The following is a 13,887-nucleotide window of genomic DNA, read 5'->3' as shown; positions in this document are numbered from 1 at the left end:
CTGGATTAAGATACTTCAGCACTTTCCTTCCTTGGCTAAGATTTGAATCCAATTCTGGTACTGAGTCTTGATACTCCCAAATCTTCTGTTTTCTTTTTTGTTTAAACCCTGCTGAAATCACAGGAGAGGATTTTTTTTTCCCCAGCTCCTTGGCTTCTGTTCACCCTCGAGTCTGGTCTGGCCTTCCCTACCTACTTTTCTTAGAACCCAAAACAGATGCATCGGCTAGAGGGCAAAAAATGTCCTCCAGGCAAAGCAACTGACTGTCACGGAATCGCAACGGCTCCACTTCCGGACCAGCACATAGGAGACAGGCATGGGCCCTTGAACGGTGACACTGGTCACTGGCAAAGCATTAAATAAGCTTCTTGGCCAGAGGTCCAGGTCGGATGTGAGACAGTAAACCCCTCCCCTTCTCTCCCACAACACACTGTACAGCCTCCTCCGTCAGTCACCACACAGGAGAAAGAGGCCTTCGGAGGCGGTGTGGACGGGGCGTGTCCCTCTTGCTTGGACTGTCTGCAGTTTCCAGAATGAAGGTATAAATGTAGTCCCCTGCTCTCCTCCTTCCCACCGTGCTGTTCGCATACCACAACATCACTGATACTGAGATCCCCCCCAAAAGAGGACTGAAGTCAGCCTACCAGTACCCAAGGAACAGAGCTTCAGTGGGGGGGGGGGTAACCCACCCCTCCTGCCCTCCCACCCACCTGAAAATCTCAGTGGAGTTGAGCTGTGTACCTCTAGGTTGGCTCAAACCTTACACAATCCATCTGACTCCCACACCTTCACTGTAAGCTTCTGGGTGTGGAATAAGTGGTAGGAAATGGAGGTTGTCAGTGCATGGCAGGGGTCTTGAGTTTCCATCCTTCTAAGGACATCCTTCTAAGGATGCAGGGCCTCCTGTCCTATGCACAGCTTGTCATCAGTGCAAACTCTGATGAGAAGCAATGACAGACTCTGGAGCAGGGTGAGACAGCAGGTATATTCTGTCACAACGGTCTTAAAACACACGTGCACACAATTAAAATGCAAGTGGAGCGGATAAGCAGACATGAGCATCCCTTCTGCACAGTAACATAATTAAATGCCTAAAAATACTGCCTGTGTCAACTGCTTGAGCCCAGAGGCAGGGAAGAGTCCTGTGGGAGCCACTGCAGGTGACACACAGCACTCTTCCCAAAAGGCCTGACCTCTGTGAGGTGGTCTCGCCCACCCCTGTATCATATGCAGTGGGAAACCCATCTTTCTGCCTGCCACTTATAGCCTGACTCATCTCAGGCTCCACACCAGCTCTATCAGGACAAGGCCTGGAAGTCTGGAGGGTCCCCTCCGGGGCTGGTTGAACAAGAGTCATACCTACTCACACATACCCCTAGTTCCATTTCCAACTTATCCCCAAGTACTTCTGCTCTGCACTGCCTTTCTGGGGCCCCAAACACTGCAAAGCCTGGTTGGATGAAAATTATAGCTACTTTCAAAGAGGCAAGATATGTTTTCTAATCAAAGATGACACAAACAAATGGAAAGATATACCATGTTCTTGGATTGGAAAAATAAATATTGTCAAAATTACTATACTACTCAAGGTAATTTACGTATTCAGTGCAATCCCTATCAAATTACTAATGGCATTTTTCACAGAACTAGGACAAAAAAATCTTAAAATTTGTATGGAGACACAAAATAACCAAAGCAGTCTCGAGAAAGAAAAAGTTGGAGGAATCAGGCTCCCTGACTTCATAGTACGGGCACAAAAATAGAAATATAGATCAATGGAACAGGACAGAAAGCCCAGAATAAAACCACACGCCTATGGTCAATTAATCTACGACAACGGAGGCAAGACTATACAATCGAGAAAAGACAGCCTCCTCACTAAGTGGTGCTGGGAACTGGACAACTACATGTAAAAAAATGAAATTAGAACATTCTTTAGCACCATACACAAAAATAAAACGGATTAAAGACCTAAATGTAAGACCGGATACCATAAAACTCTTAGAGGAAAACACAGGCAGAACACTCTGACATAAATCACGGCAAGATCCTTTCTGACCCACCTCCTAGAGAAATGGAAATAAAAACAAAAATCAACAAATGGGACCTAATGAAACTTAAAAGCTTTTGCACAGCAAAGGAAACCATAAACAAGATGAAAGACAACCCTCAGAATGGGAGAAAATATGCAAAATATGTGACCAACAAGGGATTAATCTTCAAAATTTACAAACAGCTCATGTGGCTCAATACTGAAAAAAACAACCCAATCAAAAAATGGGCAGAAGACGTAAACAGACATTTCTCCAAAGAAGACATACAGATGGCCAAGAGGCACATGAAAAGATTCTCGACATTGCTAATTATTAGAGAAATGCAAATCAAAACTACAATGAGATATTACCTCACACCAGTCAGAATGGCCATCATCAAGAAGTCTACAAACAGTAAATGCTGGAGAGGATATGGAAGAAAGGGAACCCTCCTACACTGCTGGTGGGAATGTACATTGGTACAGCCACTATGGAGTACAGTATGGAGGTTCCTTAAGAAACTAAAAATAGAGCTACCATATGATCAAGCAATCCCACTCCTGGGCATATATGGTTCGAAAACATGGTTCGAAAGGATACATGCACCCCCAATGTTCATTGTAGCACTGTTACAATAGCCAGGACATGGAAGCAACCTAAATGTCCATATACTCCATAAAGAAGATGTGGAGTATATATATACAATGGAATATTACTCAGCCATTAAAAAGAATGAAATAATGCCATTTGCAGCAACATGGATGGACCTAGAGATTATCATACGAAGTGAAGTAAGACAGAGAAAGACAAATCATATATCATGCAAATCTAAAAAAAAGAGATTGAACTTATGGTTACCAGGAAGGAAGGGTTGGGGGTAGGGATAGGTTGGGAGTTTGGGATTGACATGTACACGCTACTATATTTAAAACACATAACCAACAAAGACCTACTGTATAGCACAGGGAACGATAATATTTTGTAATAATCTATAAGGAGAAAGAATCTGAAAAAAAATAGATGAATATGTCTATATAACTGAATCACTTTGCTGTACACTTGAAACTAACACAACATTGTAAATCAACTGTACTTCAGTAAAAAAAAAAAAAATTAAGCCATACAGTTTTCTTTAATTGAACATCTTAATTAAGAAATATGTATGTGTTCTAGCTCCTTCCAGTGGTACTATAATACAAACAGACTCGCAGTCTTTGAGACCCACTTCCACCCCATTTCTGTAAGGAGCCGGGGAACGCAACCTCACTGGTGACGGCGCTGCCCACCCCCGCTCCACCCACCCTCCATACCTGTACTCCGCAACCCCTCCTGCGTGTTTCTTCATCGCTGTCTCTGAGCTCATCCCATAGAACAGCTTGAGCTTCTGTCCATTCCTCTCGATCACCTCTCCAGCACACTCAGTGTGGCCCGAAAACATCCCTCCCAGCATGACAAAATCTGCTCCGGCTCCTGCATTCCGAAGTGGGGACGAAAAGAAGCAGCAGAGAAAAGAGCTCAGAGAAAATCGGCTCCGGAAAGATGCAGGTGCTACCAACTCACCCTCCCTCCTCCCGGCTGTGATCAGAGAAAAGCTCAACCTCCCCACTTGGAAAAAAGTTAAGGGCAGAAGGGCACTGGATGCTCCAAGCAACAAGTTAGCCTACTGAAGCTTGGGTGGCTAGTAACAGTGGACAATCCTTAATGGTTATTGATGACTTCCTATCTATGACCACCTTCCACAGGTCTAACTCTCTGAAAATCAAAGAAACATTAATAATTGGGCAGCACCTCAGCATGTTGTCCAATCTCATACGTAATACAGTAACTCCTCTGCCATGTCCCCATCAGGCATCTGGTCTACCTGAAGCTCTCAGCACTCTCACACAGTGTAGATATGAAGGGACCTCAGAACAGACGGAACCTCCTGCACTAGAGCTTGGGCGTGAAGGAGAGGAACCTGTAAGTGTGTACGTCATACACATACACACACACATATGTGTGTGTACATCCTGTAAAACTCTACCCGCACCTCTGCTGTGATAAACATTTGACTTCCAGAGTAAACAATACCCCATATTAATCACCAAATGACATGAAACTTCCAGGATAGGTACACAGGAGACGGGGGTGTTGAAACTGCCTTCGTAGGTTACGTTGGATCAGGACCACGGATAGTTGGAACGGGGTGGGGCTAACTCACTGCTGTGTCCTCAGTGTTTATTATAGCACATGGCACATGGGAGATGGGCAGTAACTAGTTAGGAAAGTGAAAGGCACACGTGGAAGAAACAGAAACAGTCACTATTCCCCATCCTCAGCGAGTCCTACTGAGGGTTTATATTCAGAATAGGAGGACATCAGCGTACAGATGCTGTTAAGTAATCACGATGAAGGACAAGGAGAAGCAAACACAGGATCCTCTGAAACGTGACCTTGACTGCTTCCATCTGGTCACTTAAATATTTACAAGAGGACTTTGGGGCGTGCATCAGGTGTTCCAGTCCCTTCCGTCCAGCATTACGGAAGGCAGGGGCTACAGGGCTGGCCCCTGGGCCTGGCAATCAGGCAACCAAGGCCCAGGACCTCTCTACTTGGCAGCAAGCTTTGCAGACTCTTCCCTGCAGGGTCCCTAACACGACTGCTGGCTCCTTGACCGCCCCCCTGCCGTGATTATAAGGGGGCAGAGGACAACTGGTGTCTGGCCAGGCCTCCCAAAAACCACAACCCCAGGGGCAGATGTAAACAGCAGGAACACAGAGCACAGATCCACTCAAACAATGCTTTGAAGCGCCTTCCAATTATTTTCCTTTCTGAACACTCTCGTGTCCCTTCCTAACCAGCATTTTGCCCCGACCTGGTCCCTCTCCCTCCACAGGCGTGGCTGCATTTCCTGGGGGAGCGCGAGGAGGGAAAGCTGCCGGAGTGGGAGTCCAGACACCACTTGGGCAGGGTGCACCGTGTGCCCTATCACAAGGGAGCCCGAGACAGAACACCCATCAGTAATAAGTACACGCAGCACAAAAATCAACAGTAGAGATGTCCCTGCCAGCACACATGGCCTCACCTCACAGGTGGGGTTCCCCAGCTGTGCGGCAGCTCAGAGCACAGCACGCAGAGATGCTGGACCTCCCAGTGCCTCCCCAAGAAAACACCTGGCTGGGGCGCCGTGGCCCAGCCCTGCGGGGTCACAGCCAGACGCTGCCGCCCCTGGTGCGACACAGACTCCTCAGCCTGTGGTGAGGAACTGCATCTAGGGCTCCCGTCCCTCCCTCAGGAGTCCCCCACGTTAGGCTCTGAAGACCCCCTCGCTGAAGTTTCGGTGTCTCAGACCCGATACAGTCCTCTTCCTCGGGTACCCTGAGCCTTCCCAGTGGTGATTTCTGGGCTATGACTTCACCCACTCCTGGCCCACAGGGCAACACCCCTCCATCTATCCCTGGGCACTCGGCCTGCTCTGCCACCAACCGGAACCAAACTGATGCCAGGATCTGGGCCAATCAGGGGCTGAAATCGGCGGAGAGGAAACTCAGGATTGGCCCTGAACTTCCTAACGTGTCTGCCACCTCCTTCCGGCACCCCTGCAGGGAGCTCCCTCCCCTCCCCCTCTGTGGCCTCTTACCAAAGGCTTTGGCGACATCTCCTGGACACGTGCAGCCTCCATCCTTCAAAAAGGAAAAAGCAAAGAGAGGCTGTCAGTGGGAGCCTGGCCGGCCGTCCCCCTCCCCTGGGGGCACTCGATGGCATCTGCTGGTCCAGCCCCCTCCTCCCACCCCTGCCTGCAGCCAAGCACACAACCCTCAGGGCCAAGGCCCGACGCTCCCCTCACCACCGCACCTTCTGGTCCCCAGGCCCCGTCAGTCCGGTCTCAGGTCTGCACACCCACTGCCTGTCCCCCTCCCCACCCCGATCCCGGGCACCTGCACCCCTCCTGGGATGCAGAAGCAGGAACTGCTGAGCGGGCAGGGCGCAGGGGCTGGACCTCATCCTCTGCCAGCCCCTGCTCAACACGCCTGGCCACTGGCCAGCCACATAACCATCATTCAGTGGCATCGTTCCCCCGCTGCTTGGTGTGAAGTGACGTTTATTTAGCACAAAAGCGGAAGTACTTTATGAGCCAGAGAGGACACTGAATTCGCTCCTTTATACTTCCAGACACTCCACGTGTCTCTTAGTCACCTTCCTGTACGGTATCCAGTTACCTCCAAGTCAAACATGCATTCCTGACACCCACTGGACCCACACAGGACCCTACACTGGTTCAGTGCCTGGTAGGGTTGCCCGACACCTTGGGCTGCCCGGCACGGTTTGGCCGTGGGGCTTATGTTTCAACACCAGGGACCCAGTACAAAGGTACTAGGACACAGACCCATTGTGTTTTCTTACAAGCACAAGAGGCACAAAATAACCAGGCTGCTTACCTCCTATTGGCAATGTGGCCCGTGTGAGGTCCGAGGAGGAAAAGGCCAGAGAGGTGGCCTGGGGTAGCAGCCTGCCCAGCAGGGAGAGGCAAGAAGCAGAGGCACCGGAAGCCGGGGCAGTGCTCGGGGCCGGCGTGATGTGACAGAGCCCAGAACGGGTCTCGGAGGGAAGTGCCTGTCCCCAGGAGGGGGGACACACTTTGGGAAGGACACAGAAGACCCAGGCCACCCGGGCTACCTTGTGTGATGATGGCAGGAAGGTGCGTGCGGCCCTGGAGTTGGAGGGCGTCTCTGTGGAACTGGGACAAATCACTTTACAAATAGCATCTCCAGCTGAGGACGTGGGTCTCTGTGACTCAATCCTTTTCCGACATGCTTTTAGCCCTGTCCCTCCGGAAGCTAGACCTCAAAATACTGCTTCCTTGCAATTCTGATCAAAAAGCAGGTGTGAAGGCTCAATCGCTGGCTTTTATGAATATTTACTGACAGCAATTATCTCCTCCTTGATCAAGTACATTATTCACCTGTGGCTTCCCTGACCCTGGAGGGCCACGGGTTCATGAGCAATTGTTTCAGAGGCAGAGTCTCTCCACAGAAGGTACCTGGCCAAGGCCCTTCACGTGAAGGCAGTCAAGGCTCTGTGGATCCTGCTGGTGCTTCAAATCTCCAGCATATTTACTTTCTCTTTCAAAGGTGCAACCCCTCCATGCCCTTCACTTGACCTGCCATTATTTTTAAAGTGCTTTATCTTTTTATCTAAACCAGTTCTTCACAATAGGGTTTCAAACTTATAACCTCAAAAGATTAAATAAACTCATGCTCCCAATAAAAAGGTCCCTAACATGATCTGACTTTAAAAAAAGTGTACTCGGGGCTTCCCTGGTGGCGCAGTGGTTGGGAGTCCGCCTGCTGATGCAGGGGGCGCGGGTTCGTGCCACGGAGCGGCTGGGCCCGTGGGCTGTGGCCACTGGGCCTGCGCGTCCGGAGCCTGTGCTCCACAACGGGACAGGCCACAACAGTGAGAGGCCCACGTGCCGCAAAAAAAAAAAAAAAAAAAAAAGTTACTCACGTGCACACACACGCACCAAAGTGTGTCCTTAAGTCTTCTGCTCACTCACTAGTGAGTGATTAGCTCGTGACTACTAGGGTGGCTCGTGCTGGCTTCTGAAAATGCCACACTCATGTAGTCAGCGATGAGGCCTGACTCAGAAAGTCTGTGCTCTTGGGGCCCCAAGAAAATGAGGTCTCCTCCCAGGATGGGCCAAAATGTCCACAGTTAATAGGACTTTGTGATGTGCCACAGAGAGGAAGCCATACATAGGGCCTTGTCTGTTCATTGTGCTGTGGTGGGATTTATGAAATATAATGCAGAGCAAACGCGCAGGACTGCAGTTTAACCCAATGCAACCCAACGTCACATAACGCTTTACGGCCAAGGAGTCCTCTCCCTACTACCATTTATAGGTAATTTCCAAAAGTGGTTAAAGCATCCTTTCATGTTCTCAGGAGGCAGAGCAGTATGGGGAAACCTCTGCAATCAGACACGCTTACTTTCATACACGAACATGCGTAGCTGCACGGAGTTTTTAAAAAACAACATGCAAATATTCCAAGGGTTACTTGTTTTCCAAGAGTGTTAACATATTTTAGTAGAAAAGTCAGCATGCAGTGGGCAGAGGGAATTGGAATCAAGCACTGGCTACGAACAAGGGATTGTTACAAACTTCATTTTTCTGTTCAAACACCACAAGAACCTGAAGCTGATATTTTATAGGTGGGGAAAGACAAAGAGGGAGACTCAGAAAGGTTGAGTGACTTGCCCAAGGTCACACAGCTATAATAATGGAAGAACGAGACTAGAACCCTACTTAAGAGTAAACTCTGAAAACGTCTAGCAGCATACATATAAAAACATTAGCAGTGGTTATCTTAAGATGGCTTTTCTATAGAAGCAAAAATAAAGAAACGGGACCTAATCAAACTTGTAAGCTTTTGCACAGCAAAGGAAACCATAAAACAAAAAAACCTACGGACTGGGAAAGGATATTTGCAAATGATGCAACCAACAAGGGCTTAATTTTCAAAATATACAAACAGCTCATACAACTCCATAACAAAAAAACAAACACCCCAATCAAAAAAATGGGCAAAAGACCTAAATAAACATTTCTCCAAAGACATACAGATGGCCAACAGGCACATGAAAAGATGCTCATCATCGCTAATTATTAGAGGAATCCAAATCAAAACTACAGTGAGGGGCTTCCCTGGTGGCGCAGTGGTTGAGAGTCCGCCTGCCGATGCAGGGGACGTGGGTTCGTGCCCCCGTTTGGGAAGATCCCACATGCCGCGGAGTGGCTGGGTCCGTGAGCCATGGCCGCTGAGCCTGCGCGTCTGGAGCCTGTGCTCCGCAATGGGAGAGGCCACAACAGTGAGAGGCCCGCGTACCGCAAAAACAAACAAACAAACAAAAACAAAAAAAAACTACAGTGAGGTATCACCTCACACAGGTCAGAATGGCCACCATCAAAAAGTCTACAAATAACGAATGCTGGAGAGGGTGTGGAGGAAAGGGAACCCTCCTACACTGCTGGTGGGAATGTAAATTGGTGCAGCCACTATAGAAAACACTATGGCAGTTCCTTTAAAACTAAAAATAGAGTTACCATATGGTCCAGAAATTCCACTCCTGGGCATATATGCAGACAAAACTCTAATTTGAAAAGATACATTCACCCCTATGTTCACAGCAGCACTATTCACAATAGCCAAGACATGGAAACAACCTAAATGTCCATCGACACATGAATGGATAAAAAAGATGTGGTACACATACACAATGGAATACTCCTCAGCCATAAAAAAGAATGAAACAATGCCATTCTCAGCAACATGGATGGACCTAGAGATTATCATACTAAGTGAAGTAAGTCAGAAAGAGAAAGACAAATACCAGATCATATGACTTATATGTGGAATCTAAAATATGCCACAAATGAACGTATCTATGAAACAGACTCACAGATACAGAGAACAGACTTATGGTTGCCAAGAAGGAGGGGGATGAAGAGTTTGGGATTAATTAGCAGATGCAAACTATTATGTATAAATGGATAAACAACAAGGTCCTACTGTACAGCACAGGAAACTATATCCAACATCCTGTGATAAACCATAATAGAAAAGAATATGAAAAAGAATATATATATGTATAACTGAATCACATTGCTATACAGCAGAAATTAACACAACATTGTAAATCAACTATACTTTAGTAAAATAAATTTTTTGAAAAAGATGGCATTTCCAGTAATCTTTATTTCCTTTATATTTCTAACTTTTTCTAGGCTAAACCTTTTTGGTTGGGGAATTCCTCAAGCCTCAAAATAAATTATTTGAATGACTTTGTTTAGGCGTTTCCAAATAATGGTCTAACCGTTTCCTAAACAACTACATTAAATCAACAAAATAAGAAATTTGCCAATCAATCTTTCCTTCTTTGCAGAGGGTCAGTGAGTGGATGAGAGCCCTACTGACTGGGTGTAGACAAGGAGGGGGTCAGGGGTAACTCTGAATCAGCTTGACCTCTATCATTCCCTCCTCAAACTAGAGAAGCACGCTCTCTAGGTCTTTATCAAATGCACTGGTTAAAATTTTGGCCTTGAGTAAAGAGACAATAGTGATCCCAGCCAACCTCATCACAGGACCTTTTTTTAGGTCCTGTGAAGCACTACAAAGTCCAAGCCATTCCGGGTATCAGTGGACAATGAACTCATCTGGTTGTTCCAATCCCTCCCCTTCCTAAGGGTTCACTGGGTTCTGACTCTGATCCCTTCACTTGAAGACATTCTTGGGGACCCTGCGGGGAAAAGGTGAGCTATAAACACAGGTTAAGCTGAAGTCCCCCAAAGCAGTGTGATGGGAAAGGAGCAGACCCGGGATGCTGGGCCAACCTTGCATTCTCGGTGACTTCAGCCAGCCCTTCACCCTCGGAGTCTCCACACTTTCTAAATGAGGGTGGTCAAGGGAAGGAGTGGAACACGGGAGATGAACAGACCTCGGTTTGAGAGCTGGCTCTGCCCCCCACCAGCAGTGTGATGCTGAACAAGTTACTTTAGGTCTCAAAGCTTCAGTCTCCTCACTGGATGTGAGAGTTAATTTTAGGCGTCAACTGGGCCATGGAGTGACATTTGGTCAAAAAATTGTCCTGGATGTTTCTGTGAGGGTGTTTTGGGGATGACAGTAACACATGAATCAGCAGACTGAGTAAAGCAGATTGCCCTCCCTAATGTGGGTGGGCCTCACCTAATCACCTGAAGGCTTGAATAGAACAAAAAGGCTGAGATTTCCCCAAGTGAGAGAATTCTTCCTGACTGACTGCCTTAGAACTGGGACCCTGGACGCTGACTCCAACAGAAACACTGGCTCTCTCTGGTTCTCAGGCCTTCAGACTCAGACTGGAATCACACCATCGGCTCTCCTAGGTCTCCAGCTTGCCAACCCACCTGCAGATCTTGAGACTTCTCAGCCCCATCATTGCATGAACCAATTCCTTATAATAAATCTATATCTACACACACGCACACACACACCCTATTGGTTCTGTTTCTCTAGAGAACCCTAATACACCTGTCCAACGAAGAGAACAGCTACCTAATACCTAGATTGTTCCAAGGATTAGAGATTATAGGTGTACCGTGCCCAAAAGACAGCAGCTGCTCAATACATGTCAGCCATTACTTCCTCTAATGCTGTTTCCACCTTTAAAATGCTCTCCTTTGTGTCATGTCCCTAGCAGATGACAAGACAAAATGAACTGGTCACACCTTAATCTTCACCTACCCAGGAGGTGTCCTGGATTTCTCAGTCCTCTGCCTCTCAGAAGCCCACGTGGACCACAGTTCACGTCCAGCCTCTTGGGTGTAACCGACCCCCTGCTGTGGCTTCCTTCTGAACTTCAGTAGCACAGACATGCTAATTCAGCAACGAAAGTGTAAAATGAGACAGCTGGAAGGAAACTGGACAAGGTGGCAGGATCCTAACAGTTGATGGGTTTCCAGTGGGTTTAGGACTCTTGGCAAGTGGGAGAAACCTGCTTGTGAAACTCCATTAGACAAAGGGACAGTGAGAAAAACAGCTGCTTTGAACCCCAAGACACTCAGCTGCTGGTCAGAAGGAATGAACTGACGTCAAGGGTGCAGAACCTATATAAGTCTGTGAACTCACAGGGTCTGCACTACAGACTGAACTTCTAACTCCATCTAGGAAAGCTCTGGCCATCAATGGAAAAATAAGAACCTTGGAGCATCCGTATCACCAGCCTGGGCTGTCACTGTTCCTGAGAAATTCACAGAAGCTGTTCCCTGGGTGCCAGCAGACAGCTCTGGCTCTGGTACACGGACCCGACCTGTGTGTACCGACCCTCGACTCTAGAAGCCAGTGGTTCTCAAATTTGGGAGCACATCTGAAGTACCTAGAGGGCTTCTTAAAAGATTCCTGGGCCTCACCTTCAGAGTTTGATTCAGTAGGTCTGAGACGAGGCCCAAGAACTTCTAACAAGTCCTCAGTTGATAATGATACTCCAGGTCTGGGCACACACTTAGAGAACTGCTGACATAAGCTGTAAAATGATGGTGGGTAAGGAGATCCCAAGTTGATTTTCAGAGTCACTTGTGGTGCAAGCAGAGCCTCCACCCCTACTCCCCAGATGGTCCTATAAACTAAGCAACTGGGAAATTTCTAGAAAGACACAAGTATGGGATCTCAGAATAAGTTCATAGTAAAACTTCATTAATTTGACCTCCACTGATTCAGAAATGGTGGCCACTCAAGGAAGATATATACGGTCTAAATTGTTATTAAGACACTTGATGGTGAATGGAGACTTATAACTAATTACATATGGTGCTCTGGAGGGCAAACTATGAAGAGTCTAATTCAACAGGATGGGGTCCAGGAACGTCTATGGTGAAAAGTCTCCCTGGTGAATGTCATGCAGCCGGCCCAAGACGAGGCTACGGCGAGCATTTGAGAACCATATCGGAGGACAGTGCTGTTTGGTGACTCCAGTGAGTTCAATCACCACACTCTGTAAAGGTAGGATGATGGCTCTATGTCAGCCTTTTACACATGAGTTGTTCAATAAATGGGTTTTAATTTGTTCATTGGAGCAAAAGCTAAAAGGAAAAGATATTAATTGGAAGGTCTTAGAACTCTGTCAGCAGCCAATAAATCTTCGGTCACTTATTCCACCTTCTAGCACACAGTAGATGCTCAATGAATACGTGCTGACTGAATGGGTGGATGGATGGATGGATGGAAAGTCTGGATGAAGAACTAGAAGGAGCACAGGAAGTGTGCGCTGGACCACGAGTCAAAGAACTAGATCTTCCTTTTGGTTGTAACAAGGCACGTGCTGGGAAGCAATGGCTGCAGGGCTCCAATGCCACAGTAAGACTCAAATGAGATGGTGCCGCACATACGGATTTTTAAAGAGTATTATACCCTCAAAGCAGGTCCGGAAATCAAATCTCACCAGCTGAAATGCTGAGCCAAAATCAACAAGCGATCATTCCACCAGGATATGTAATTTACTACATCTGGATTTTTACAAAATAATCTGTCAGTTACTTAATGTGGGAGCGCGGCTTAGCAACTGGACCAGTGAAAAAGTCTGAAGATTTAATTTACTCTATTCAATGTGAGTTCATTGTTACAGCACCACTAAAAATACACCACCACTTCAGAATTTATATATATATATTGAATATACAGAATTTAATTATATATAATACACATGTATGTATGTATCACCCACATAAGTGGAAGCCATAGCTCTGTCCAAGTCCATCCAGTTATATCTGACATGTTCTGTCCTATTCTGAGCATCTCATCTAGAAGGGAAGAGACGTGGTAACTATGTGAATGACGGTCATGTCGATAAAGGTGGAGTAGAATAACAGATAAATGGAGGATTAACTTGACATTCAGTCCTTGACAGTTAGTGGCTGAGTACTGAGGTGCTGTACTTCCAGAAGCTTCATGATCACTGACTCTGCTTCTGCGCTCATCTCCTTCCCATACATTTCTCCACCCACAAAAATCTAACTTCTGCCCCCAACATCCTACTCAATCTGCCCTCACTACGGTAACCGGTGACAGCATCTGACACCACTGCAGATGTGATTAGCGAAAATGAGGTCACCCTGGAGTAGAATGGGCCTCTAATCCAAAATGACGGATGTTCTTATAAAAAGGAGAAATTTGGACACAAAGGCAAACCTGCACACAGGGAGGACACCACGTAAAAACTGGAGCTCTGGTGCCATAAGCCAAGAACTACCAGAAGCTTGGGAGGCCCGGAACAGAGCCTTCCCTGGAGGCTTCATGGCCTGCTGACGCCTTATTCTTGGACTTCTGGCCTCCAGGATTGTGAG

The 13,887-nt window shown here is 47.1% G+C and overlaps 1 protein-coding gene across 1 annotated transcript in view; it reads right to left on the bottom strand.

The window, feature by feature from the left end:
• GMPR (guanosine monophosphate reductase) overlaps positions 1 to 13,887 on the bottom strand; it is a 40,396-nt gene that overhangs the window by 2,167 nt on the left and 24,342 nt on the right. The window contains exons 7-8 of the mRNA XM_060023603.2: positions 5,653 to 5,695; positions 3,344 to 3,503 (exon numbers count right to left, since the gene is read on the bottom strand). Of these exons, the coding sequence (XP_059879586.1) occupies positions 3,344 to 3,503; positions 5,653 to 5,695 (203 nt within the window). The remainder of the gene's footprint in view (positions 1 to 3,343; positions 3,504 to 5,652; positions 5,696 to 13,887) is intronic.

Source organism: Delphinus delphis, chromosome 10 (genome assembly GCF_949987515.2).
Source record: "Delphinus delphis chromosome 10, mDelDel1.2, whole genome shotgun sequence".
Lineage (NCBI taxonomy): Eukaryota > Metazoa > Chordata > Mammalia > Artiodactyla > Delphinidae > Delphinus > Delphinus delphis.
The sequence above is the reverse complement of the archived record's forward strand: the minus strand, read 5'-3'. Positions and strand labels throughout refer to the sequence as shown.